The sequence below is a fragment of the Zychaea mexicana genome (genome assembly GCF_025766255.1).
Source record: "Zychaea mexicana strain RSA 1403 chromosome Unknown BDB00scaffold_102, whole genome shotgun sequence".
NCBI classification, from domain to species: domain Eukaryota; kingdom Fungi; phylum Mucoromycota; class Mucoromycetes; order Mucorales; family Lichtheimiaceae; genus Zychaea; species Zychaea mexicana.
Genome location: NW_026516765.1, coordinates 95,277 through 123,260, shown reverse-complemented (window position 1 = coordinate 123,260; position 27,984 = coordinate 95,277). Strand labels below are relative to the sequence as shown.

The 27,984-nt window shown below is 43.2% G+C and overlaps 11 protein-coding genes across 11 annotated transcripts; 5 read left to right on the top strand and 6 right to left on the bottom strand.

Annotated features, from left to right (window-relative positions):
* Positions 1–400: 400 nt before the first annotated feature.
* On the bottom strand, positions 401–1,074 carry BDB00DRAFT_846892 (uncharacterized protein). The gene has a single exon (XM_053125186.1). The coding sequence runs from the start codon at positions 988–990 to the stop codon at positions 757–759; it is 234 nt and encodes a 77-aa protein (XP_052975031.1). The 5' UTR covers positions 991–1,074; the 3' UTR covers positions 401–756.
* A 3,265-nt stretch (positions 1,075–4,339) lies between these two features.
* BDB00DRAFT_771961 (uncharacterized protein) lies at positions 4,340–4,765 on the top strand (the record flags this gene model as incomplete). The annotated part of the gene is made up of 1 exon (XM_053120008.1): positions 4,340–4,765. A coding segment is annotated over one exon (426 nt), but the record flags the coding sequence as incomplete, so codon positions are not given.
* Positions 4,766–4,813: 48 nt separating this feature from the next.
* Positions 4,814–6,102, bottom strand: BDB00DRAFT_29862 (uncharacterized protein). The gene is made up of 3 exons (XM_053116837.1): positions 5,904–6,102; positions 5,576–5,804; positions 4,814–5,485 (listed from the first exon to the last, which is right to left on the bottom strand). Exons 1-3 carry the CDS (start codon positions 6,056–6,058, stop codon positions 4,862–4,864), a joined length of 1,008 nt encoding a protein of 335 aa, XP_052975029.1. The 5' UTR covers positions 6,059–6,102; the 3' UTR covers positions 4,814–4,861.
* A 186-nt stretch (positions 6,103–6,288) lies between these two features.
* On the bottom strand, positions 6,289–7,610 carry BDB00DRAFT_884742 (mannosyltransferase putative-domain-containing protein; the record flags this gene model as incomplete). Its single annotated transcript, XM_053128354.1, has 2 exons — positions 6,289–6,720; positions 6,795–7,610. The coding sequence occupies 2 exons, from the start codon at positions 7,608–7,610 to the stop codon at positions 6,289–6,291; spliced, it is 1,248 nt and encodes a 415-aa protein (XP_052975028.1).
* A 1,926-nt stretch (positions 7,611–9,536) lies between these two features.
* BDB00DRAFT_771960 (uncharacterized protein) lies at positions 9,537–11,135 on the top strand (the record flags this gene model as incomplete). The annotated part of the gene is made up of 3 exons (XM_053120007.1): positions 9,537–10,167; positions 10,198–10,718; positions 10,800–11,135. 3 exons carry the CDS (start codon positions 9,537–9,539, stop codon positions 11,133–11,135), a joined length of 1,488 nt encoding a protein of 495 aa, XP_052975027.1.
* A 151-nt stretch (positions 11,136–11,286) lies between these two features.
* On the bottom strand, positions 11,287–13,563 carry BDB00DRAFT_846863 (cytochrome P450). The gene is made up of 7 exons (XM_053125185.1): positions 13,158–13,563; positions 13,001–13,074; positions 12,883–12,919; positions 12,677–12,799; positions 12,459–12,578; positions 11,858–12,376; positions 11,287–11,760 (listed from the first exon to the last, which is right to left on the bottom strand). The coding sequence occupies exons 1-7, from the start codon at positions 13,454–13,456 to the stop codon at positions 11,340–11,342; spliced, it is 1,593 nt and encodes a 530-aa protein (XP_052975026.1). The 5' UTR covers positions 13,457–13,563; the 3' UTR covers positions 11,287–11,339.
* A 2,024-nt stretch (positions 13,564–15,587) lies between these two features.
* Positions 15,588–16,451, bottom strand: BDB00DRAFT_877117 (uncharacterized protein; the record flags this gene model as incomplete). Its single annotated transcript, XM_053127565.1, has 2 exons — positions 15,588–16,006; positions 16,340–16,451. The coding sequence occupies 2 exons, from the start codon at positions 16,449–16,451 to the stop codon at positions 15,588–15,590; spliced, it is 531 nt and encodes a 176-aa protein (XP_052975025.1).
* Positions 16,452–18,366: 1,915 nt separating this feature from the next.
* Positions 18,367–20,506, top strand: BDB00DRAFT_942096 (aspartic peptidase domain-containing protein). Its single transcript, XM_053129389.1, has 2 exons — positions 18,367–18,920; positions 19,027–20,506. Exons 1-2 carry the CDS (start codon positions 18,625–18,627, stop codon positions 20,288–20,290), a joined length of 1,560 nt encoding a protein of 519 aa, XP_052975024.1. The 5' UTR covers positions 18,367–18,624; the 3' UTR covers positions 20,291–20,506.
* A 625-nt stretch (positions 20,507–21,131) lies between these two features.
* Positions 21,132–22,824, top strand: BDB00DRAFT_771911 (aspartic peptidase domain-containing protein; the record flags this gene model as incomplete). The annotated part of the gene is made up of 2 exons (XM_053120002.1): positions 21,132–21,400; positions 21,564–22,824. 2 exons carry the CDS (start codon positions 21,132–21,134, stop codon positions 22,822–22,824), a joined length of 1,530 nt encoding a protein of 509 aa, XP_052975023.1.
* A 526-nt stretch (positions 22,825–23,350) lies between these two features.
* BDB00DRAFT_846837 (aspartic peptidase domain-containing protein) lies at positions 23,351–25,337 on the top strand. The gene has a single exon (XM_053125184.1). It carries the CDS (start codon positions 23,831–23,833, stop codon positions 24,848–24,850), a length of 1,020 nt encoding a protein of 339 aa, XP_052975022.1. The 5' UTR covers positions 23,351–23,830; the 3' UTR covers positions 24,851–25,337.
* A 916-nt stretch (positions 25,338–26,253) lies between these two features.
* On the bottom strand, positions 26,254–26,780 carry BDB00DRAFT_846835 (uncharacterized protein). The gene has a single exon (XM_053125183.1). The coding sequence runs from the start codon at positions 26,677–26,679 to the stop codon at positions 26,455–26,457; it is 225 nt and encodes a 74-aa protein (XP_052975021.1). The 5' UTR covers positions 26,680–26,780; the 3' UTR covers positions 26,254–26,454.
* Between the last annotated feature and the right edge of the window lie 1,204 nt (positions 26,781–27,984).

The following is a 27,984-nucleotide window of genomic DNA, read 5'->3' as shown; positions in this document are numbered from 1 at the left end:
AAACTACCGCAGCGTATGCTCCTATGAAAAATACACGTCTGCTCAGCCGTATTAAAAAAAATCTTGTTAAACGGGACGATTGTCCACAAACTCATCTACTGGCTGTCGCTGAGAAGGGAGGAGAAGGAGATTTTCGAATGTCAGCAAAAATCAAAAAAAGGAAAGAAAATGTGAAATCTCGTGTGCCCAGGATCATTTTATGCCGAAGAAGGTGTGTGTGCGTGTGTGCCACGCTCATGCCCATTATCGCCACTGGCTGAGAGGCGTGATACACAGATGCTGCTGCTGTTTGCTTTGTGCAATTATGCACTGCTGTAAAACTGCTGCGGAAATATAAAGTACATTACTGGTAGGCTCGATGCTCTTTTTCTCCGCATTTTTTTCTCTTGTGCGAGTGTGCCCGAAAACAGAACCGAAACAAAAATTGTCCTATTATATATAAAAGTACCAATTACTACAACTACTACGGCTGCTGCTGCTGCTGCTGCTATGATATAGTTGCATGTACGCTTCTCAACACAACAAAAGTTATTATACAAAGGCATGGATCAAAAGAGCATACTGCAGGATCAATCCAGTAACAATCACTATGACCATGACGCGTTTAATGATGATGGAGGTGGCGGCAGTGCTGGTGAGAAATATTATCGGGGTTCTTCGGAAATCGTTCAGCATGACAATAGCGACACTAGTGCCACAGTGATCCATGGAAACCCAGCAATAGTAGCAGCAGAAACAACAACAGAAAAACCACCCTCATATGATTGTACGACAAAGATTGACATGCCACCCCCACCGTATTACTCCACATCGGCGTTTCACCACCATCATGCTACCAGACCTACGAACGATTCCGAGGCTGGTTCCTCGGAATTCATATTGCATCCACAAGCAGCAGACTGTGATGGTTACGATAGTCGAGAGAAAAAACGAGGAATACGAGGGATCAAATGGGTCATAACGTCCTGGATATCTGCTTTGCGGTATCATCGACGGCTGGCTGCATGTGGATGTTTTTCTCTCTCTTTTCTTATCGTACTTGTCCTTATCTTTGTATCTGTATGTATTCTGCTGCCACAGAAGCAACAAGAGCAACTGCAACAGCAGCAACGATAATATACACTTCTTATCTTTTTATTTGTTTCTGGGAATGCACATCAAAATATGCTCTACTGTATGCTTGATCAACAGCGGGTAAGCTGCCCGATTCGGAAGGCAATCCACGGCTTGAAGAAGGGGTGTGCGGGACGGAAAAGACCCCAATTTTTGAGAATGTAAGGCACTAGAGGAGGAAAGGAGGGTTTCTTTCGAAAAACGAAAATGAGCTACTGTATCAGCTTCCAAGGATGCTCGGTTAAAGGTATCCAGAACGCTTCCGCCAAAACGTTGTTAGAGTTTTTTGAGCGCGTAAGCAACAAAACAAAAAGTGGGTGTGATTTCGTATGACGTGTAGTATAGTAAATTACGCACACCAATCATCACAAGCACATTACTCATTGAAACGTGGAGAATGCTCACCCAGAAAGAGCAGAGCGCCGGACCATGGTTCAGCCACTGCCCAGCAAATTATCCTATTGGCGCCCGCACCATCAAGGCATACACTGAGTCACCCACACTTGCTGAATAAGGAATCATTTCCGTATTAGTAGATGAGCTTTACCAGTTTCGTCGGGGTTGTTGATTTCCACATGTAATCACACCTCACATTCGACCTTTCCACCCATTGACACCTCAACCGGCGTCCGGCGATCCGCGGAATTCTATAAGTATAAATACACGCATCAAAAAAGTCTTCAATCCTATCATCAATCCACATTTCTTTTGTATCGAAACAAAAAGCTATTATTATCATCTACCATGTTGTCCGCTATCACTCGTAACGCTATCAAGCCTGCCATGGTCTCCCGTGTCGCTGCTACCCGCGCTTACACTGCCGTTTCCGTGTCCTCGATGTCCAAGCAGGATCAAGAAGCGCTTGACAGACACCATCCTCAGGCCATGCCGTTGACAGATTCTACCGTCTACGCTCAACAAGCCACCTTGCAAGAAGAAGAGTACGCCTTCTCTTCGCCTGTCTTCAGCCCTACCGTCAACATTGTCTTCGATGACTAAACCTATACGCTTTTCTCCAATTACCTACTGTAATATCTTACTATCTGTATGCTCGACAGACACACGCAACTACACGAGTTACTCCTCCTTTTTTTATTTCTGATGATTGCACACACTTTTGACACACACACACACACACTCAAACACACACGCTTTGTAATATTTTTTCTTTTTTTTGATGTTCACCTCCTCTACCTATATTGTACATATTTCTTTTTCGTTTTCTTTCGCTCTAGCACACTCTTACACGCACACACTCTCTATTTCTTTCGTTTTCTTAAGCCAAGAAGGTTTTGATATACCAATTTCCTATAATAAACCCTTCTTTCCAAAAGAAATAACCTGTTTTGTCTTTTGATTGATAAACTGATTGCTGGCTAGTTAGTTAGTTAGTTAGTTACTTAGTTGGTGAGTGATAGGTGATATGTTGTCCTTGACACCTATGAAACAGATCACGTTCTCTCTTTTTCTTATATATATTTTGATCTCCTAATCAACTCTGCGTGGCTCAAAACTAACACTTACGATCCAACAACAAATTTGGGATTCCTTTAAAAGATTGTGACTAAAAGTGCTTCTGACAATGGAGTATATCTTATACAGTGCTAAAGACTCAAACGAAGTTGATGAATGGTGACGACTAGGCTTATGTTGTTATTACTGAGCCAATGTTTTAGTACCTTTCAAAAGGTTAATACACTTTTCTATTATGCTCTGTGAATAGCCGAAGATAGGGTGCCAGATTGTCCTTTTCATTTTCCCTGCCGAATCGTTTTACTCATACGAGTAATGGTCAAACGTTCCTGTCGCGATTTGTGTACAGTATATGTGACCGCAACTTGTTGGGAAAAGTCGGCAATTGACGGGTGACACGGTGGAATGATGGCAAATAATATATTTGTTTTGACTTTGCCACGTAATTTAGACCTCAAAGTTAATATATTCGGGCGGATTACACCGAACGAAACAATGTCCACTGATTAGTTTATACGAGCAGATATATATTTTTCAAAGACAAACGGTTGCTGCTGCTGCTGCTGTTGTTGCTGTATGCTTGATTTGGTATCCAGTACTACCAGATCAAAGTGTAAAAAAAATAGGCTTCGGGTCACTATTTGCTACTATTTTTTTCGGTTGTGAGAACTTATCCAAGGCAGAATGACCAATTGGAGGAGTGATCCGAGCGGAATGATCACTTGTAATTGCCTCAACAACTAGATAGTATACCTACCTTACCTCTCACCGTTCTATTCCGGATCTATCCACCCCCTCTTCATGTTTTTGGTACTTATCTACTACTATATAGATACTTCAAGACAATAATGTCGAGAAACGATAATGAATTCCGAAGCTCGGCGAAATCGGTCCAATCCGTCCGCCTAAACAAAAACCTCCTTCCCCCGAGCTTCTCTCTCTTTCACCTGTAGTCAGAAATTTTTAGAAAGGGTCCAAAAAAGCGGGACCAATGATGTGACGTAATTTTCTCGACTGCCATGGTGCCAAAAAAACAAACACGGACAGGTCCGGCAACGCGCGTGCATGAAAAATTATATATCTTTTGCACAACCTAATGCGGTCTTTATTAATTCAAAGTTGCAATGTCAGCATTCCACGCCATCATACCGGTAGTATTATAGCTACACAACGATACATTCGCTTGTATTCAACTACTACATCGGCAACTGCAACAAGAAAGGACACAAATAAAAACGACGAGAAAAGACTCATTTACGCGACACCGAATGCAGCACTTGTTAAGCTCGCCAAAGTGTTTTCACTATCCACTCTCGGAGTAAAGTCTTGTTCTTGTTTCTAATATATTACCGGGTGAATGCGTGTTCGTGGTTGTCTTGTGCCTAAAGTGTTTATGCCGAAATAACTGAGAAAGAAAACACACACACACACACCCTGATAGATTTCGTCCGTATCCGCACCGGCAGTAGTCTACTTATGGGAAAGCCCAGCAAGTACGTTTATGCTTATTTTTTAGAGAGCGTTGGAGAGAAAAGAAAACAAAAGAATATCAAAGTTTCTAATGTAAACGCCTAATAGTTCAAGCGAGTGGAATCAGCCCCAATCTGTTTCTGGGTGGTACGTGAGGAAATAAAAAAGTGTGTGTGTGGAAGAAAATAGGGCTTGTGCATGCTGTTAGGTCCACACAGCTTTTTACTGACTAGTGGAAGAATCAATCATACGATATATCGCTCTCCAATGGATTTATACAGCCCTTTTCGCAAGTGTATGTTCGACTGGTGCTTTGCACTATATCCTATCTCCATTTGTTAGCGCCATCTACCTTCACAGCAACAAATCACCATCACCGTCACAACAACAACATACTACTACTCCCACTAAGAAGGGATTGACACCCAACTCGATTGTTACCCTCGAAACACGCGATTTATTGGCCCGTAAACGGATGACAACTCTGGCTGTCCGAGACTTGGAACCATCCCATGGCTTATTGCAAACATGGCGAGTGAATCCACAAATTATGAAGCAACAGTACGCACTAGAGCAACGACGCGGCACGCTACCATCCATCCGACAAACACGTTTTTGGTTGGATAGACGCGGAGCAGGAGACCAGGAGGCAATGGTCAGCATGATTCGGATCATCCAGGGAAACCAGCAAAACCAGCGTATAGTATAACTCTAGAACGTAATATTAACAGAAAAGTAAATGTATAAAGGAAGCTCTAATTTTCTTGTCGCTGTGCTGTTGCTGATCCTCCTCCTCCTCCTCCTCCTATTGTTCTTGTTGCTTTGATTTCACCCTTTGACCGGTAGAAAATGCACGTCTCCCACCACGACCAAAGGCAACGGATCGAGGAATTTGGAGCCGTGACATTTTGTTCGTCAACTGATCGATATCCATCATCAATGAAGATGTATTCCCTTGATCCTCCTTTTGTACTTGTTTTTGCCATTGTAATCGTGGTTGCGATTTCTGTTTACTATCTACATCCATTGGGTTTTCTGCTTTTTTAGGCTTATGATGATGCTGTTGTTGTTTTTGAGATGATGATGATGATGACGATTTGTACGGCCGACGATGCGGTTTGTGCTGTTTCTTTTCATTGTGGTTGTCATCGCCGTAGTCGTGCAATCCATTGTGATCATTCTTATTATCGCTATTATCCTCCTTCTTGTCGACTGCCATAGCATCTGGATTGTTTTGTTGATTTTGCTGCTGTGGAGAATGGTGCCGACGTGGACGATGTCGTCGTTGGCGTTCCTCAAAGGACAGTGTACCCGTTGCCACCAGATCAAAAGGATAGTACTTTGGATACTGATGCTTGTCAACTAAATGCAACTGTCGCATTCTCGGCGAGATGAACTTTTTCGTGCAACTTTCTACAAAGCACTGGAACTGCGATAGGGAAAGGGGTTAATTTTTTTATGCAGAAACGCGTATACACTTTTATTAGAGGAAACATAAAGAAACAATAACAAGTTTTACCACTTTATCACCACGTTCTTTTTGAATTTGAATTAGTACATTATGGAACTCGTCCAAGTGGAGTTGTAGCCAATGTGCACTTGGGAACCGTTTATGACAGGCTGAGCAGACATGCTTGTGATGTGTTTCGTAATGCGCTTCATAGGCTGCAGTTGTAAAAAACGCTATAGGTTGTTTATGCAATTCAACACATGTTTTTTGCTCGCAGTAGATAAGTCGTGTGAAGTCCCTGATTGTTATATTAGCATATTGCCACAGCACATGTAAGTTGAATGTATCATAGTGATAGATCTATGTTTGGTTGGCGTTTAAAGATTCGTTTTCTTACTCGGCGAGCGAGTTGGCTTCTTGTCGTATAAGAGCAATTTCGCGTTCGCTTTTGGCGTCACGTTCAAGCCAATATGCTCGCAGGGCTATGTTGCCTTCCTGGAAGAATGGATCGTTGGGAGGGTAAATGTGTTTACATGGGGTATACAAAGGCATTATGGGAAACAACAGGGAGAAAGAGAGAGAGAGAGAGCAGCTGAGCTTTCTTGACAGCTGAATGCATAATAAAAATGTATTTTAATGCACGGGGGGGGGGGATAATGTGGAGTTCGTGATAATACTCAAAAGAATGAAAAGCTCTATGTACTCTTACACATATAATAAAAATAATGAGAATAATAATAGTAATGATGATAGTAATGATTATACCGGTAGACACTAGCTTTTTAAGCTTTCTCTTCGCCCTCTGCTGCCAATGGATCGTCCACCAAATGCACTGCCGGCTTCCAAATACCCTGCTGGATCTTTTCCTCGTCCTTCTTTCGCTGCTGGTCCAATTCAACAAACTTGGCTGCGATCTTTTGTTCCTCAGCAGTGAATTCATGGATCCTGTCCTTTTCCTTGATACACGATGTCTCGAATTCCCAGTCATTGCCTTCAGCATAGTGTGTAAACTTTAAATAACGGTCCGGCCATCGGTTCTTGTCACGAAGAAGACCACCATTCCACCACAGCGGTCGTCGATCCACACCGAAATGGAGCTGGTTACCACAAACAGTTTCAGCATCACCCGCATCGCCCAAGCCGCCAATCACACCGCCATAGGATTTAATAAAGGAATATGGCGTCTGCACCATTTCATATCCAACCCAGAATGTCTGATACATATTTAAATGTGATTTAATAACAATGTTGACGGACCCTGTCGTGAACTATATTAGCTCTTTCTTACCTCCTTATCACCATGAACATGTTTGTAAGTAACCTGATCGCGCTCGCGTTTGTCATTCATTTTGCACGTAGCCAAGAGACCCAACAAAGACCGCTTTTTGTTAATCACAACCACGCCGGACTCTTGTTCATGCGCGCTTTTGAAATTCCACCACCGAGTCGTTTCGACTATCGAACTCATTGTGGGCAAGAACGAGGTCAGCCAATTGCGTCCAGTCTCCCATCCAGAGAACAATGTGCGATCATAGAAAAACAAGGTGCCGGTCTTGCGATAGCCTGCATCGTCAAACAACATGTCCGGCTTTTTGAAAAAGTACGAGTCGGCATCCATCAGAATGACTTCAGAGAACGAGCTTGTCAAGACAGCATACGGTTTCAGTGCCCAGCCTCCAAACCGTGTGTGCCAATCATTGATCCGAGAAACGACTTGTCTTGTCACCAAGTTATCAAACTCGGTTTCCAGATATTGTCGTCGGGCTGGCGTCAGGTCGTTCTCGCGAATGTAAAAGACTTCAATGGGTAAATTGGATTTCAGCACTTCACGGATCGCACGGATCGTTGTGGCAGCATATTGGAATTGATGATTGCCGATACAAATGACAATGCCGCGGCCGTCGGTGCTGTTGGTCAAGTGGAATGCGTTTTGATAATAGGGTTGCAGCCATGGATACAGCGTTCGTTCGAGTTGTAGATAGAATGCCCAGACGTCTTTGTGTTGTGGATCATCAATTTCGCCTGCGGCTACAAGAGGATCGAGGTATTGAAACAAGACTTTGAACAGCCGTTGCTGGGTGGTCAATGTAGGGAAATCAGGCATCGTCTCGGGTACTGTCAACAAATTGGACATTAAGGTTTGGCCGAGTGCTGTTTTCAGGAACGCCTTATCCTCCTCTAATACACATATTTCAATTCATTAGCCACCCGCCGTATACAATTCCATTTTTTATACCATGATATTCGCCCTTTTCCTTTGTACCTGACCACGGTGCTAATGGTGCTGGAACAGCAATATCATGCGTGAACGAAAGATGACGCATGCCTTCGTCAGCTGCAGTTACGACTGTTGGAAGTGATACAAGCGTGCGTACCGTTTAGTGAGAGTTTGTATAAGCATTCACCATGTCAGACCCTTTTTTCTCTTGCCCCACGTTCATACCTGGCTCATTGACAGTGCGTCGTCGTTCTATTAACTGGTTTCTGGCCAATCTTTCGCTATTCCGCAACTCCTCTTCACTGGGTATTGATGGCGCAGGTTCATTGTTGTTGCTAGGACCGATTTTTGGCGTCAATTGTAATGAGAATAATAGACAGACACATCCGATTAGCAAAATCACTGGTACTATCCGTGCCAGCCGAGATTTATGGCACGCCATGTCTATTTGAGATGTGGGGAAGAAAGGAGTGGTGGGTTCTTTAGGTAAAATAAATACAAAAAGAGAGGTCTTTCCCCTTATTTTATCTTTCGGGTCGTTGCGCAAAGAGAGAGAAAGGCTCGACCCTGTGTGTAACCGATTGCCGGAGCCACGGCTGCAGGTTTGTTTGATTGGAGCAGCAGCAGCAACAGTAAAAATTGGTCTCCTCTTTTTTTTTAGCATTGAAGCGCCTATTTTACTGGGATATGTGTGTCCTTTAAAACCAGGTAACCGGGTTTACATGAAATATGCACGTTTCTGAGCAAGCCCGTTTCTTTCTCTTTTTGAGTCCTTATTTCGCGGAAAAGTGTCAGAAGCTTGCTGGACAGGTGGTTTCCACTTGATAGGTTCTTTTACCGCTTGGGGCCGTATGAATTATTTTCGCCTTCTTTGGCAACACGGCTAATTAGCCATTTCGGTGCTTATAAACGCCCACTTTGTCTCTGTCAAGACCCAGGAACCAACCTCTGCACCATGCAAGAGCAACCGTCGTTACTTGCTACCGTTGCCTTCTTCTGCAACACAGGCATGTCAAAATGAGTTAGGGTCCCCCTGAATAATGCTGAGACGTCATGTTTCTTGCTATAGTTTTTTTATATTGAATACGTGTAGCCTATATCATCATCAGAAGTAAAGGGTCCAGCAACTATGTGAGCCAAGAATTAACAACCAGAGTTTGTTTGCTGCAACTTTCATCCAGGACATCGTCCACGTGATGATACATACATAGTGACCATTCCTTTGTTGACTGTGTCATTAAGCGTAGTAATAGTCCGTTGACTATATCCTTTTCCGACACGATAAATCATGCCGAAAAAAATCAATAACGAGAATGAAGCTTACTGCAGCAGATGAACTATTTGGCCATCAGCAAGAGAGGAAGCAAATCTAGCGAATAGTAACACAGAGTATGATATAATTCTACCTTTTATCATTGATGTATTTTAATTGGTTACAAGTGCACTTCTTCAAACAAACACCTGTCAATGGCATAGCAAACTCAACATACTGAAACAATTGATTGATTTTTTTCCATTGTTTTCTCGAGGCTACAGCTTATAGAATACTCACTATTATGTAGATAGGTTTAAAATTATTGTGAGATGAAAAGCATAAGCCTAGAGCGCTTGTGGTAGCAATGCGCAATGCATAGCTGTACAGCCATATGAGAACGTACATCGCTCACTTTTGGAGGCACAAGACAAAGCAACAATGATCCTGCATGTGTATGAGAAGTAGTCTGCATCCCGAAAACTGAGTTTTTGTTAGCTAAGAGAGTTTTAGCAGTACGTTCGGAGCGTCTTGATACAACGTCTCTTTACCTTTTATTCATGACAAGCGTCGAAGCATTTACGAAATGGTCTGCTGAAAATGGGATCAAGGCGCCCCATGTACACGTTGCAAAGACGGAAAATGCGGGTTATGGCTTATTTGCCGATCAAGATTTTGCATTAAACGATAACGACGACGCTGTCACGACGAACGATCCTTTAGTCCACATTCCACGCGACTTGCTGATTACGTCGGTTCGTGCACTTATTGACAATCCAGTACTACGCGACACACTCCATTCGCTTTTTCATATTGGCGACAACAACAGTGGAATTATTGAAAAGATTGCATCGGAACCCAAGAACGAACGATTATCATTGCGACTCTTTCTTGCTTTACAGAAATTCTCCACCAACGAACAGCAGCAACAGTCGCCAACGCCATTCTGGAAACCTTATATCGACATTTTACCTTCGCTGGACGAAGTTTCCCAACAACATCCCTTGTTTCTTATCAATGACGAAAGTAAAAGCTTGGGTTTGGACGGAACCAACTTGAGCAGATCGATTCGAGCTAAACGTTCGGCTTTGGTGCGCGAACTGGAACTGGTCAAGACGGTTGTGGAGTGGATGACACTGGACATGTGGATGTGGGCTGATATTGTATTCTGGTCGCGCGTAGTCAGCCTCGGTAGTAGCTGTAGCAGTGGTACCGATCAAGAGCATGGTGACCTTGCGTTAATACCATTTTTCGACTTTGCCAATCACTCTTCGCAACCCAATATTCGCTGGTGCCCTTCACAAGACGGCGGTATTGATTTCGTCCCTTACACATCATCAACAGACCATTCAACATTATTAGCTGGTAACGAGCTGCTGTTATCTTATGGTGACAAGTCAAACCAGGAACTTTTGTTTTTGCATGGATTTACGTTGAATAATAATCCCGAGCCATCGCGTGTCACATTGCCAGTTACTGGATTCCTGGATATGAGCATCATGGAGAGTCAAGTGAAATTATCGTGGATATCACAATCAGCAGTCAAACCTGTGCTGACATTGATGGGGTCGACGCTCCTTGATTCAAGCAAAGGCGATGACACAACAACAGGAAAAACTGGCGAAAACGACAAGGAGGAAACTACAGACTTGTCAACATTATCTACGGGCTGGACAACTGAATCTATCGCCCTGATGTATCTCGTTGCACTCGATCAAGATGACGGATTGACGTTTGAGCTAGTACCGGACGTTTCACGGATGACTGTACAAGATAAAGAAAGACAGGCCGGGTCCAGCGATGAAAAGGAGGATGACCATGAGTGCATGATCATTCAAGCAAGTTTGGCCAATGAATCTGTTGAAGACTTGGATGACCTGGTGAAAAAGGTTGGAATGTTGGATCATTCGGCGGTAATTTGCTTGCGTGTAGTGATGCTCTTGCTGGATGCACTTGAATACCATTTGCAAATGATTCAGTCGTCTTCCTTTTCGTCATCAACTAATACCGAAATGATGACACATATTGAACGGTACAAACAGGATGAAATGCAATTGCTCCAAAGATCTATTGAGAAGTTGGCTACACTAAGAGACACATTGATGACACATGATACCGTAGTCGTATACCTTGCAGCCCAGGACGACGTGCAGGCTTAACTGCTGTGGACAATTTCTCCTATCTATATATCCTCGCTCTACATTGTATTCTTCTCGTCCTCTCAAAAAAACCATCATATTTTGTAAGCATGTAAACATTATTCTTCTCACCCTCACCTACCCATTCAATCATCTTATAAATTGTATTTAGTGCATAAAATTTATTCGAATCATAGTAAAGTCGTTGATAGAAAGAAAGTAACTTTATCGCTTGGCAACGTATACTTTCATGCCATATCTCATTTGAAGTGTCAGTGACAGCGCATAAGTAATTTCTTGATCCGGCAGTAATATGAACCTGTAGCGCTTCAGAAGATACGTAATAACTAGGATTGCTTCTAGCGTTGCGAGGCCTTGGCCTATGCAGCTCCGGGGACCAGCATTAAACACCATCCATTGGTACGGTGACAGTCGCTTCAACTCCCCATCTGTAGTAATCCATCGCTCTGGATCAAAGTTTTTCGCATCAGGACCCCACAGTTTTGTTGATCTTCCAGCTGCATATGGTGACCACATGATCGAATCGCCGTTGCACACTTTAGTACCGCTGGGTAATCTGTCTTCATGGGCGGCCAGTCGAATATTTGTTGGTACAGATGGATATAATCGAAGAACCTCGTAAAATCTATGACGGAAATAAGGAATCACAATATGTTAAACAGCTGTTATAGAAAAAATGTAACGCTTTTATAAAATCGCAACTCAAATTTAGCAGAACGTACACAGCATGAGCATATGTCATTTTTCTGATGATATCATAAAGCTTTGATGGATCTTCCTCGTTGTCTGGAAGACTATGATGAATCTCTTGTAAGAGTTTTGCTTCTACCTCCGGGTGGTTAGCCAAGCAGTAAAACGACCAATTGATCGAATCGGCTGTAGTATCTCTTCCTGCTGCCAAGAAGGTCAGCAAGGTATCCCGCAATTCCTCGTCGCTCAAAGAGTTGCCGGTGGGTGTTTCTGTCGTCATAAACCGGGACAGCATATCCTGGAACTCGAAATCAGCTTTAATATGTTGTCTTCGCTCTTTTATCAGCCCATACGCAAAGTCATTGACAATTTTCAAGTGCTGTTTGTATGTCATCGATCCAGATGAGAAAATAGGCTTCAGTGATTCTTGTAAATCGGTAAAAGGATTCACAAAACGGTGAAAGGAAATGCGTTGACAAGCATCAAAAGAAAGGGCAAAGTGTGCGTTCTTCTCATCCAATAATCCATTTAATTTTCTGCCGAACGCGACGCTAATTTTAAAACCTCGTGTATGTTAGAGATAATGTACATTCTCTTCGCGAAAACAAATAATACGATAACACTTGTATATACCGAACAAAGGACTCCATAGTATACTTGGACATAAGATGCGCAAAGTCAATCGACTCTCCCGTTTGGACCTTGGTGTCGAAGATACACTTGGACATGGACTTGAGCTCTTGCAAGAATACACTGTTTGTTTACCGTTCTAGCAGTCAGTATATTTAAGGAAAATAGACATTCGAAAATCAAAATTTTAAATGGTGCTATTGTTATCGTTGGCAACGTACTCTGTGAAATGATCTCGGAGCGTCACGACGTTGAATATGTGGCTAGCTGTTTTGCGATGGTATTTCCAGCGTTCACCATTCGCAATAAAAATACCGTGCCCGAAAAGATCGCCCATTGCATCCCTGTCAGAACGTTTATACAAAATAACGAGCAGCAGGTTAATTGCTTATTAGGCTCGACACTGAGTTGGCGCTGTATGCATTACATCAGTTGTGGCCCCTTGATATAGTTCGAAAAGTTATCTGTACATGGGCAAAATAGCAAGCATTAGTTTTGATTTACACCGTGTTAATAAATACTACAGCGCATCGATTGCTACTTACGACGTAGAACGTATTCTATATTGATGGGATCGATTGTCATTATTTGAGGTGGCAAACCGATGACTGATTGGGCCCTGTGACAATAGACTAAAACGTTATTGTTGTATAACCAAAAAAAGCCGTGGCCAGGTTTATGTAGTACTGCATAAGCACTTACATAGTCAACGTATCCATGTTCTCAAAGCTTTCGACAAGGTCTTCATAAATCATATCGACTACAGCAATCTGATGGAATAGCCTACCAACAAGCGGAGCACCTTTAATAAACGGGACATCATCCCGACATTTGGTAAAAACCGCGCGGTCATTGTATTTGAGTGCCAGTATCCCAACAATAGTGAGTGCAGTTGCAGCGACCGTGGTGGCAATGGGCACTTGATCCAAATCAATGTGTACGCCCCCAAAATCAAGGTATTTGTTGACCTTATTTGCCGCTTCCGAAAGTATTGAAGACATGTTGAAGCAGATCGATGGTTAGTGTTGCTGCTATGTAACAATAGTTAATCGAAAGGAATAGCAATTTATATATGTTTCTCAATAACTCAAAATGAAAAGAGAAAAAGATCAGGAGACAAAACACATATTTATATGCGTTTTCCCGATTTGCCCGGCTGTGTGTGTGAAGTGAAAGAGTGAAACGAAGATCGGGCACCCATACAAGTAACTATCGGAACCACAAAGAGTCATTTATGTTCATCGTGCCTGCGCCACCTCGGCTGTTGTCGTGACAAGAAGAACATAAACCCGAAAACTTGCTCGTCAGTTTTCGTCTATTGTCTTCAAGTATGTAATGCTGAATATACATGATTCATTGTATTTATATATATATGTATTTTAGACCTTTCTCCCCATCAGTCATCAAATTGAGCTATGTGCTTGGCATAAATTATAGAGTTACTGATGTAAATTTGTAAAGTATTCTCTCTTAATAGCATATTAAAAGCAGCGACGGGCCTTTGGTGATGTCCAAAATTTCAGCATGCATAGTACCACCTGTTATCATTTGTATAGATTCCAAAAGAACTGACATACCAATTGTGCTATAATATGACTCAATGAATAAAGTGATAAACCAAAACCGCGGAGGATAATCCACGGTCCGTGCCAAAAGCTGCATCCACGTGTCTATTGTTTGAACAGCTGTGTCACGTCAGGAAAAACATTGCAAAATGTATAGTTATTGATGAGACTTATGGTGAACGCATCGTCAAATTCTTCAGTGCCCCTACCACCATGGCTCAATTTTGTGTTGCGCACCTGCTGCTTGCCTGGTTCCGCGGGTGACTAGAGTAAGTTACCTTTTAGTGAAATTTCTACATTGGGAGGATGCTCGGATATCACCCACACACACGCAGTGCACAACAGCTTGACTACTATGTACTTTTACCGATTTCAAGTTCTTTTCAACAAATTTATCTATAAGCATCTCTCTGCTTCTCGAATATATTGGCCCTTTCATTTGCAAATGATATGATCATACATAATAACGGGATACGTGAGGCAGTGACTTGATGAGTAGAATATGTAGAGATTGATTTACCTAACGTGAATATAATGTTATTTGTCGGATGCGTGTACGGTCGATACTATCTCATGCGCAAGGTCCCCTTGATTAATGCGATCGGTCGGGAAAAAATCACTTGGACAAAGCACGATCCTGTGGATCGAGATCGAAAGCGGCTTTCCCTATTCGTCAAACCGAAACCCATACAATACTTAGAGAAATAGCCTATCAAATCAATGTCATGTAGTTAGGCTCTGAAAAAGTTAAAGGATCTTGTTCGTCGTTTAAGGAGAGAGGCATCATATAGGATATTGAAATCTCATTTGATCTGCATGTAAAAGAGGCGGACCTCTGAAGTATGTAGTTTATTTAACGAGGACTTGTTCATGGAAGGGAAATTGAAAGCTGATAGCAATTAGCGATTCAGCTGTGGTGGTGGAGGGTTATAGTTAATTCTGTAAAAGATCGTAAGTATGCTGTAATTGCTTTTTGTTTGGTATATGTGCTGTGGGTTTAGAAGGGTTTCTGAGATTGATCTGCATATAATACTATATATATAAACTCTGGTAGTAATATTCAGTCTATTCCATTTCTTATTAGAGATGTTCCCGGTTGCGTACCTAACTTACATACATAACCTTTCAAAGTAATCCCATCATGTGAAAAAAGGAGAAGTTCCGACGCACGGCTGTCCAAATGTGGGTTTTTGGGTAAGTAACACCGTACTTGACGAAAGGTACTCTACCCTAAACGTCTCTATAAACTAGCTTTTGAAAAACGGAAAAAATAGAGGAATATGCCTACTTTTAAGAGAATGAATTTACAAGTAGTAACAGGAAAACAAGGAATAGTGCACGTATTAGGGGGCTATGTTCTACTATTACTTAAGATATGTAAACAACGACTTTATGCTGAATTTGACATCATAGGTGAACCCCTTACTAGGTTACATGAACCTCCGAACCAAACAACAACAACAACCACCTTGAAGCATCATCGAAGATCAGATCCATCCGACCGAACTTGGCCAAGTATCATAACTCGTTTAAGCATTGTATTCGTCTTCACTCATGTCAGTCACTACTACCAGCATTCGATCCTGGGTTTCAAGCGTTGGATTTCGATCAAGCCTTCCCGCTGGTTGAGGCAATATATAATGTACAAAATGCGTGTTCGTCTGGGAATTCGCTTGAACGAACTGGGAAGACGCTGAGCAGCGACACTGAGACATATTCGTTTGTGTTGCTGCAGCTTGGGTTGTACTTGTCTTAAAATAGGCGATACCGGCTGAGATAGGTCATCGCGAAAACCGCTGACGTTTTGTTCTTGTGGAGGCGGGCTGCCAATGCGACCGAAAAATTGCCATTGCTGCCTGGGAGCATTCGTCACATCCCGAAACGAAATATCCAGTGCTTGTTCATCTTTAAAGCTGTCCCTTTCACTATCGACATCATCAATGAAGCTACCTGATTTTTCATCACTCTTGTTCTCCTCGTCGTCGTCTGTTTAATAAATCATCAAATATTAGGAAATGACTTGTGCCTCAACTCAAACGCGATATGTTGCGCTCTATAGCGCCTTGCGTTGTCAGAATGCCCGGAACACAATGCCGTCATCCAACAATGTCATCCTAGGTAACCTTAAGTGAGTTGTTTACATTGTCCATGTTTGCTGTAATCGACTGGTCGACGTCTTTAGCAAATTGTGGGGTAGAGACGGCTGTTATGTGCGTCATTGATGACAACCGCCAAGCTTCTTGAAAGGGAACATTGGCCCAGAAAAAAAAAGCTGAGTCGGGGGAACGTATTGTTGGCCAGGTTGCATTGAGGTGTAACCTGGCATGAGTTCAAAGCATGGTAATGCGTTTTCACTTTTGCGCAAATGAATTTTCCAGAGCCTGTTGTAACCAGAGCCACTTGTTACTGACGACAACACCTGCAATAACATTTAATTCATCAATTACTTTGACAACCAACAACAACCAAACCTGACATCCATCGAGCTTATTATCTGTACGTACCTTTATTCTTTCTATTGACGGACTCAGAGCTACTCTCTCCTACTTATTTCTCAGTATTTGACCATAGCAGTAGGCAGTAGAGAATAAGAGCAAGTTCCACGAAGATCACCGACTAATATTTACAATGTTTGTAACATAATATCAACTTCGGTGCATATGTTGTGATATAGTACCAGAAATTCGATTTCCACCAGCCTACTTGTAGAACTGCCAGTTTTCACGAAGCTGGTCATCATAAATGGTTCAACTCTGCATGTTGACAATGGTATTAACATCAGCAACAGCAGTTTTTTTGCGGTAATTTAGCAACAGCAACAACTGTAACAGTAGTTTGTCGTCAACATCAATTCAAAACATCTTGATGCACACCAAGAAACTTACTTTTTTCCACACTAGACCTTTTCATGAATCTCGTCCAAAACATATCCAATTAGTTGGATTAGTAAATTAAGCCTTGGTAATAATTCGTACTGACCAGAACATTCCTGGATATCGTTTAATCTTAACCGTCACATCTAATACCACCATTGACTACTGTATCGTTGAGACACATACGAGAGATGCTTTATATATATATGTATGTATGTATGTATATAACCAAGGGTGATACAATAGCTGGTAAAATAAGGAAGAAATGACATATAATCGTAATATATAGTAAATAAGGTTCGTTTTGGTGTTAACGATATCAGGCAATATAAAATCAGAATCAACGTTGTACGACAGCAAGCTGTTAAGGCAATCTTAATTGCATGACTATAGGAGCTATTTTTATTTTTCCGCGTTGCACATACTGTATCTACGTAATTCCAATCGTATAGCAACAACAGGTGAGCCCACTTATGCTCTTGGCTGAGAGCAAGCATAGCAATAGTTATAGTAGTCGTACGTTGTGTGTTATTTAATTCGTTCAAGTGCAGAAAAAAAAGAAAAAAGAAGCGCTGGTTATGCATTTTAATCGTAAAAGCAAAGTTACCTGATACTGACGACTATGACAACATCAGATGATATATAATCAACATTGCATTTTCTGTCAAGAGAGATGCTGCTCTAGTTTTATGTCTACTGTAGTCTTTATATTTTGCAGCACAACACGTTGCGTGAAATGTAATAAGAAATAACCCATCCTCGAGGAGCTATTTCTAACTACTGATGCTTGCACGATTCGCTTCTTCAAGTGAATTACCGCCCAGCTTCCTGATGAGCACTAGTATGCTAGTTTATATGTGAGCAGCAAATAAGCAACTCGTGCTAGGCTTTTTTGGTTAAACGCCTTAGCTCAACATTAGACTAAAAGGCTCTTCATCTTAAAAGATATCCAGGAACATTCCAAGAAGTATTTTTCATTACATACTATTATTATGAGCAGAGGCATCCTATTTTTAAAAAAATAAATAAAATAAAGCAGAGATCCTACCGGTTGCTCTACAAGCAAACATACACTTCTTCTTGTTCTTCTTCTTGCGGGCATTGAAAGCAATACGACCACGAGGGGATAAGGGGTGGAGTGTCCAACCAGCGTTTGTTATAATGTGTGAGTAAAAAAAAATTACCGACTGACGGCTATACGGGGAGCGTGGCGCGAACATGATCGACCGTGGCTTTATTTATCGTACACAGGATAGAGAGAGAGAGAGAGAGAGAGAGAGAGAGTGCAAAAAATAGGCCAAGACGATCCACAATGTAACATTGAAAATTATATATTTAAACCGGATAACTCCGCTAACAACGGTACCTGGTAAAGGGCTTAATTAGGCAATGACATCTCGTCTCGTGTAGCATCGAACAGCTTCAGTCCGCTCTTTGAGGTTCTTCCGATTCTTTAAATTATCTTATTAGGGTGTGTAATTTCCATCTTTAACACATACACACACGCACACACTCATTCTTTCTCTCTCTCTCTCTCTCTCCTCTTTTCAACTTTTTGGAAGTCTTTACTTCCTCTCTCCCTTTCTTCTTCTCATTCCCCTCCACCGACCGTTCCACTCGTTTTTGTATTATACCCTCCCTTTGGTTTTCGAATACCAAGCAACTTTTGGTCCCCATTACTCTCCCTAGAACAGAAAAGCTTTCGTCACTCGTTTTTTTATTATAATTCAAATGCATCTCTCCAGCATAGCTTCTGCTGCTCTCGTTGCAATTGCTGCGTCCTCGTCATGTCTGCTAGGTGGTGCTGATGCAGCCGTCGTCCCTCCTTCTGATGGTGGTGTAGTACGACTGCCACTTATTCGTAGTGCAAACGGCCAACTCGCACAACTCAAACATCTAGAATCGACGCCACTCGATAAGCGTGAAGCCCGGGCTTCTCTTTACAATGCTTTTGGTAGAGAATACTTGATCGAGGTCGGTGTGGGTACGCCTGCCCAAATGTTCAACCTGACGTTAGATACTGGCAGGTAAACAATAAAGAATATCTTTTTATTACACAAAAAGGGAAAATATAATCTCCTCAGTTACACCTATCTTATTTTCCTCCTCCTAATACATAATTAATCCAAACAGTGCAGAACTTTGGATACCATCGACAGCGTGTCCAGCAACATCTTGCCCTTACGACCGATTCGATTCTTCAAAGTCATCAACATTCGAGGCCACGGTGCAATCCTTTTCGATTGAATACGGCGTCGGTACTGCCGAGGGCACGTATGGTGTTGATACGGTGACTGTCGGCACGGCCAAGGTAGACAAGCAAACGATTGGTCTTGCCAGCAACAGCGGAAACATTCTCGGTATCGTTTCGAGCGGCGAACAATCGAACGGTATCTTGGGTCTTGGATTTGGCGGCCTCAACACTGCCCGTGGCGCTTCCAACGACGAACCATTTCCCTTCAACCTCGCCAGCACATTGAACGACCCTGTATTTTCCATCTTTTTAAACAGCCATTTTTCGTTTGGCGTTTCGGGCGAGATCATGTTTGGTGGCATTGACACGTCCAAACACACCGGCGATATCCAATACGTGCCAGTTGTCAACTACGATACTACCAACTACTTGGTGTCACCCAATGTGGGTGCTGACGGTAAAAAGTCAGGCACGAATCTTTACTGGTCCGTAGCCGGCCAAGGTGTCAAGGCCAATAGTTACTCCAAATCGCTACCTTCCGTCCAAGCCTTCATTCTCGACACTGGCACTACGTTGACCATGATTCCCAAAACGTATGCCGAAGGTATTCTCGGCGCCGTCACTGGCTCAACATCAAAGTACTCGTGGGACGAGTTGAACGGTGTCTATCGCATCGACTGTTCTTTCAAGACCAGCACCGACAAGGTCGAGTTCCAAATCAGTACCGCCACCGACAGCGCATCGACGAGCCCAGTCACCATTAGCACACCTGTCAGCGAAATGATCATTCCGCTCGACTCTGATTACATTGATTCTGCCACATCGTGCATGTTTGGCATTACCGCTTCCAGTTCGGGTCTGACCGCTGGCGAGAGCTGGATTATCGGTGAAGCGTCTTTGCGTTCCATGTATTCTGTGTACGACATGAAAAACAACCGCGTCGGTTTGGCGCCTGTGAATCTGGACGGTGCTGGCAAGTATACTCCCGCCAGATCGGATGGCCAGGCTATTGATTCTACTACTACCTCAACCACTCAGGATAATCAGAACGACGATGATAAAGACAACGATACCGATGCCGATGCTCAGTCAGCCAACGATAAAGTCGACCAAGGAGAATCTAAAGCTCCTGCTGGTGCAGCCATGGTCAACCTAGCAATGGGTGCTGCTGTCTCTGCAATGGCCTCTTACTGGCTCATGTAACAGTGAATATTTTTTAATGTATTACCAGTATATTACCCTACACTCTCTACCACCTCATCACCACTCTACTACCACTTTTACCAGCACGTCCACCATCGATTCTATTACTTCCATCATATTATTTTAAATTATAAAAAAATTTCTGTAGCTTTTGCGGCAGAAGACTACTCTTACCACTTACTATTACTATAATTACTACTATTATTTCATCTACTCGCTATTATCTACTCGCACGTTATTACAAATTCATCTTGTTTTCTTGGAGCTCATGCATCAATGTCATTGTTGTTGTTTTCGTCAACTGAGACAACAAAACAGGCGCGTGTTTTAGGCACGCTAGCGAATTATAGACAGGGTCTCAGTTGTTTTCGCTCAACCTGCAATATGCCGTCATTGTCTACATCACATGAATAAGGGGGCGAAAACCCTAAAATGTTCTCTAATGCCTGATGAGACAATCACATTACTGCTCTCGAACTGCTATAAACACAATCACGATGATGGTTTATCAATTTCCGCGTCATTGCAAAGATAACCGGGGTCTTTTAAAACGATAGATAGGTGAAGAAGAGCAGTATAGTGATGATGATACTGGTTGACGAAATGTTATGTGTACCCTTGATGGTCATATAATAAGCTCTTTGTGGGTTGTTGTCTCGGAAGTATACATATGGAGGTCGAAGAAGAAAGGTGTTTCTGTTTCTTTCAAAAACAGGTTCCACTTGAGTTTTTGTTTTTTGTTTTTTCCCTCTTTTAACCAAACAAACAATCCGTTCTTTCTTTGTTTAACGTTCTTTCTCTTTGTTTACTCACCATGTTGTTGTCGATCACTTCGTCTTTGATGCTCATAACGACGGCTGCTACTACTACTACTACCGTTGCCGCTGTTCCGACAGATCAAGACCCACAACTGCTTCGTCTCCCTTTGATCCGTAATCCATACAGTACCGATATACTGGAAGCTGCGCGAAGAAAGCATGGACGAGCTCTCAACAAACGGGACAAAACATATGCGACGGAACTGTATAACGATCAAGGTTCTCAATACCTCGTCGAGGTTGGTATTGGTACACCGCCTCAGAATTTTACAGTAACATTGGATACTGGAAGGTAAATCGTCAGTGAATGTATATCACTCGTGTTTGCGTTTATAATCTTCTTTTCTTTTTTTTTTGCTTGCAAAAAATGTCATACGCAAGTCTTTATATCGTGATTAATTTGGCGAGTATCATGTTTGCTTTTTTTTTTGTTTGTTACATATTTATGTAAATAGCGCTGATCTTTGGGTACCTTCAAGCGAATGTTCACAAAGCGAATGTCCTTATGGCGGGTTCCAAGAATCAGCATCCTCGACGTTCCAAGGCGGCGGCGAAGATTTCGGGATCCAGTACGGCATCGGCAGTGTCAACGGCACGTATGTCACAGATACCGTCACAGTAGCAGGCGCCAGCGTCCCCGACCAGCAATTTGGACTGGCCAAGACAACGCAGGATATCCTTACCACACCGACGACCGTAGGCGGCAGCGGTGGTGACGAGGCCAAGCCAAACAACCGGACGAATGTCGCTGCAAACGGTATCTTGGGCTTAGGCTATCCACAGTTAACTGCAGCCACTACACAAGGCGAACAAACATACAATCCATTTGTTTTTAACCTAGTCGAAAAGAACGTCATCAAAGATCCCGTGTTTTCAGTCTACATGAACAGCGCATCAAAGACTGGTTGGGCGGGTGAAATCATCTTTGGTGGTGTTGATAATTCAAAGTACTCGGGCGAGCTCAACTACTTGCCCGTAGCGCAGCTTACTACACAGCAACAGCCCTTGGGCGGTTTAGACGGTGGAGAAACCCAGGACCAACAACAGCAGCACCAGGGTTACTACTACTGGATGGTGTATGGTAAAGGCGTTTCAGTGAAAACAGCCAACGGAAGCTCGCAAGACTACGACTTGCAATCGATGGGCGCATTTATCCTTGACACCGGCACGACACTCACATACATGCCAACGCAAATGGCTATCCAGGTTGTCACTGCTGTGGCCGGGGACAGTGGATTCCAGCTCGATCGACAGTCTGGTGTGATGATTGTAGACTGCAGCGTGGCTCAATCGCAGGCTGAGGTGCAGCTCAAGATGTCTCAGTCCAGCAATGGATCTGGTCAACCCGTTGTACTCAGCGTGCCCGCCTCTGAGCTGGTCATTCCATTGGATGGCGACACGCCCGAAACCTCGTCGGCTTGTATGTTTGGCATCGCCCCACTCGGCAGCTCGGGCGGCGGGTTGGGATCCAACATGTTCTTGGTGGGCGACTCGATGCTCCGTAGCGCTTATCTTGTTTTTGATATGGGTCAGAATCGTATTGGTATTGCTTCGGCAGCGGGTGTCGCTGGTAATGTCAACGGTGTCGATGGCTCAAGTGACTCAGATGGTTATGCCGCTGGCGCTGCTGCATCTGCCTCAAGTCCATTCAACGGCTATATCCACTTCTTGGCTGCCTTGGTTTCTCTTTATGTCTACAATTGGCTGACAATCTAGATATGTTTATGACCAATAACCTTTCTCTGTGTGTACGAATACTATGTTCTATCTTCCTTTACGATCTTATCACTCTTGCTGTAAATATACTCATGAAAAATGTTCGTTTTGCGTTTGTTCTTGGATAATAAGGACCCATGCAGCTCTGAATTTATACTGTATCCACCACCACGATCCCATGTAATAGCAACCAACCCCACCCTCCCTTCCACCTGCTTTTCTTTTTCTTGCTCTTGCTTAAATAATACATAAAAAAGTACTACTACCACTACTACTACTTTATATTAACTTATGCTCCTCTTTTCGATATAATGCGTTATCCATTCTTGTTTCTGCTTGCTGTCACTCTTGCAGATGCAGCAACCACCATCCGACTACCTATTACCAAGCAGCCCCCACACCTTGGAAAAAGACAAAACAGCAACAGTGCTACTACTGAGACTACCAAACTCTACAACGATGAAGCGTCTGAATACCTGATCCGTGTTGGCATTGGCACGCCACCACAGAATTTCACTCTTGCACTGGATACTGGAAGGTAAAAAAAAAAGAAGAAACCAAACACACACAGTTCATTCGATCTGACCCATTTTATTTCTCGACACACATTAGCTCGGATTTATGGATACCATCCACCGAGTGTCCAAACGAAGCTTGTCCACTGGCAAGATTTGATGCCTCTCGCTCAACCACGTACAAAAACATCAGCGAACCTTTCAAAATCGTCTATGGTATTGGTAACGCGAATGGATCCTATGCCCGCGACATTGTTTCTATCGGGCAGCTCCAAGTCGAGAATCAAATATTTGGACTGGCAAAGCAAACGGACAACATTGTTGCACCGGGATTAAGCGCTGAAGATCTACATGATGTGCTTTACGATGACGATGACGACGACGACGACCATGACGACAATGACCATGACGACAATGATAGCGACATTGACGATCGCGATGAAATAGCCAATGGCATTTTTGGCCTCGGATACCCGCATCTCACATCTTCCATGAAGCACGGTAGTAGTAAAAGCAAAAGCAGTGACAATAACGACAATAGCAGCTACGATCCGTTTGTGTTCAACTTGGTCAAACAAGGCCTAATTCCTGAACCAGTGTTCTCGATCTACATGGGTTCCATGTTTGACGACGGCTGGGCGGGCGAGCTATTATTGGGAGGTATTGACGAGACAAAGTATGAGGGCCAACTCGAGTATGCTGCTGTCGCCCCGTTTGAAGAAAACAATAAGAATGACGCGCCATACACATACTGGATGACGCATGGTCAAGCAGTACGTCTGAAGCAGGAAAACAGCAGTCTCCTGGTGGACCACGTGTTTCCCGAAAAGCATGGGTTCATCATTGATACCGGCACCACGTTGACGTACATGGACCACGCCATTGCCAATCAAATCGTGCAAGCTGCAGCCGGAACCCAGAGTGTCGTGTTAGACAATGCGTCGGGAACGTATATCGTGCCATGCAGCATCCACAAGTCGTCCAGCCGGTTGGAGCTATTGTTGGTCCCGGAAAAGAAGACAAACAGCACTGGTGCTTCCAAGCAGAGAAACAAGGACAAGGATGCTATGGTGATCAGTGTTCCCATGCGTGATCTGGTGATCCCGCTCGATGACGACGATTTGGATGAAGCCACGCAGTGCATGTTTGGTATTGCTCCGTGGTTGCCTAGCGACACTGGCAGTGCGGCGCAGCTGGGGAACCAAGGATTTGTCTTGGTCGGCGACACAGTGCTCCGATCGACCTATCTCGTGTTCGACATGGGCCGTGACCGGATTGGATTTGCGGCAGCTCAGGGTTTGGGAGGAGACGTGACACGTCAAGGATCGTCCTCCTCCTCTTCCTCCTCTTCGTCCTCCTCGGCAGAGCAGCAGCACCAGCAGCAGCAGAGTGGTGCGAGCGGTGATAGCGGCACTACTAGCAGCCACGGTGTACCATCGTCAAAAAGAAGAAACGGACTGACTACAGCGGTGGTACTGGTAGCTATTTCGTTAGCAGTCTGCAATGTGTAGTGCATGTAACAAAAAGAAAAATAGAGCAGCTCGTCTTGTGTTACTCTGTGGTGTGTTTTTTTCTGGGGGGAGGGGAGTTGAAGAAAGGGATCGACGGAAAAGTATATATAAAGCAAAAGAAGAGAAGAGAAAAGAAAGTTACTTTTTGTGTTATATGCGCTTGTGTACAATGCTTGGTCCGTGCGCTTGGCCCCCCCGATACGAATGCAGATTGCCTGTCAAAAAGAACAAGAGAACAAAAGGAGGGGGAAGATCCATGGCTTCTCAGCATCGTTCGGGTCTCACCAGAAATCATCTGCTCTTTTAGTGGTAGTCATGGTAGTCATGGTAACTAAAGCAGCACCAGCACCAAACGGCCAATTACGATTGGTTCATTTCGATTGGTTGCTGTTTTTAGACATTTCCCCTAAAGGACGCGCACGACAGGACAGGACAGGACAGGACAGAACAGGGCTGGGTTATTATTTTCCAGTAATCACACGGCGCAACTTTTTTTTACTCTTTTTTCCCTTCTTTCCCCTTTTTTTTCTTTCTGAACCAAAAAAAAAAACAACAAATCATGAAACCCACCACTGTTGCTGCCGCTGCTGCTGCCGCTGCTTCTACCACGAACACCATCAGCAGAGCCCGCGTGCTACGACGTTTAGCCGCTGCATCCTTGCAAAAAATGAATCCCACAGAAATGCCAGCGCGGGAAGAGCCACTGCGCCGTACCGTGCTAATACGAAGGTAATCATCATGATCATCTTTTTTTCGCTTTTCTGAGATTTTTTTTTCCCTTTCCTTTATTTCCCCAACTGTCGCTGTAATAGTAGTAGTCCAGCTTTTTCTATTTTACACAAGTCCCCTTTTCCGATCATCATGCATAAGCAAAATAATAATAATAATAAAAAAAGAGATAGCGAGAAAAAAAAAAAGAAGACAGAAAGAGAAAGAAGAACAGAGAAAAAGAGGGACCATGTATTATACACACACACACAACATACAAAACACTTCTTGTACCTTCTTCCCCCCCCACCCACCCACCCACCCTCCTATTTTTTTCCCTTCTCTCGCAAAATACGTAATCGACTTACGCTCGAACTCCTCCATCAACAAATGATATGATACAGAACACTGGATTGGGTGAAGCAGCAACAAAGGCAATCAGATCTTCAGGACGCCTATGAAATGGAAACTACTCCTACTACGACTGCTGCTATGACGACACCCACCACAACTGCCACAACTACTCCTACGACCTCTTATCACCAAGACCCAATGATGTCCTTACCACGATACGCCGAAGAAGACCCTACCACCCTGCTGACTCCAGACGCATATGATTGGTCTTGGCTTGGCGATGACAGACTGCTGCTCACTCAAATCATAGCGACTCCACCGCAGCAACAGCAGCAACAATCATCATCCTCCTCGTCATCCTCATCCCCATCACCATCCCCATCCTCACCCTCACCCCCATCATCAAATGCTTCTTCCATACCCACAACAACAACGACCCTAACCACAACAACTACGCAGCAAGATTCACTGTTATCTCACACCATACTACCTCCTCCGACCAACGAGCAGGACGATGACTTGAACGCTATCCTGCTTTGGAATTATCGACAAAGTGCAAAGAGACCCAGCAGTAGTTCTGAAGAAGAGCCAGACTGCAGCAGTAGTAATAGTAGTAGTGCAACCGCTTCTGCAAAGCGGGTCAAGACGACAATCACCACAGCTACACCTACTACAAACGACGAGCCTCCGGCTGGTCCGGCTCCTACATCGCCTGCTAGTCCAGTCATATTGAGCGTATAATTTATCTTTGTCTCTCTCTCTCTCATCACTCTTTTTCTCTAATCAACTTCCATTTGTGAAAAAAAAAAAACGGAACAACAGCAACAACAAAAAGAAGAGGAATGGTTTCTCTTTTTTTTTTTTTCTTCTTCGATTCCCCCTCCGATTCTATTCATTTTGCATTTCATACCCCCATCTGGCACCAACATGTTTTCAAGATTTTAAGCACACTCTTTTATCTTCTTCTTCTTCAATACTACTACATTTTTATTGTACAAAAAAAAACACACCTCCAAATAACTGCTATCTCATACATACAACAACACACACGTAAACCAAAAAAAAAATTATATATTCCATACAGTGTCGTTTCATGTTTTTTTCTTAACTGCTAGTTCTAGGCTGATTTTGTTAGAGGCAGGGGATGGTCACCTGAGTGACCATGTGTGCTGCCGTATGTGTGTGTGTGTGTGTATGTGGTTTGTGTTTCTATGTTCGAACTTCTTGTCAGTCGTATATGAAGCCCTGTCCCTGTTTGAGCAGTAAAAGCGGGAAATCCTCGGTACCAACGATTTGACGTTGTTCATTTGGCATGTCTATTTCTTGTCACTCCCAGTCAGGCAGTGTATGATTCAGCTGCCGGACGTGGAAAAGGGGGAATGCGCTCCCCGGGGGGGAGGGGGCCGTTGTTCTTATACAGGGCTATTGGCAATAATGGATTTTCATAAATAGAGTTTTCTAATAACTAGTTACCAGCTCGCCTGTTGTGAAACTTGTGTATCCCACAAATATTATCACCTTTTCAGCAAATATCATAACACCTTGCGCTGAAAACACGTCCGCCTCAGTATAATAAGTATGAGAGACATTATCTTATTGAATCCTAGATGATGATGCTGTGATGAAAAGGTGTGATCATTATGAGGTATAGCAAGCCGAGCACGCACTTCCCGAGCTATACATATAATACAACGAGCACATGTAGCTATGATACCTATACTGTACCCAGATGAAGAATGGCATAACTTGGGCTTGCTATATGCTCAGAAATGTGTATGAAGGTGATGAGCCAAAAGCACAATAGAAACGATATTGTGCGTCTTCAGCCACTACTTGTATATTTTATGTGCTCTAGAGGCTAACAAAGGATGCTAGTAAATCTTGTCATATTTCTTAAAAGAAAAATGCGTGTTTTTGGTAGTCGTATGATAGACTGTCCAGGATTGTTAGCATTTATCCGAAATCATTACATGTTTCAACGTGCTCTAACAATTGCCACATACCTATTGCAGCGACTATCATAGCTCAAACAAATTATGCAGGGTTGACCATTTATCTTACGAAAAAAGACA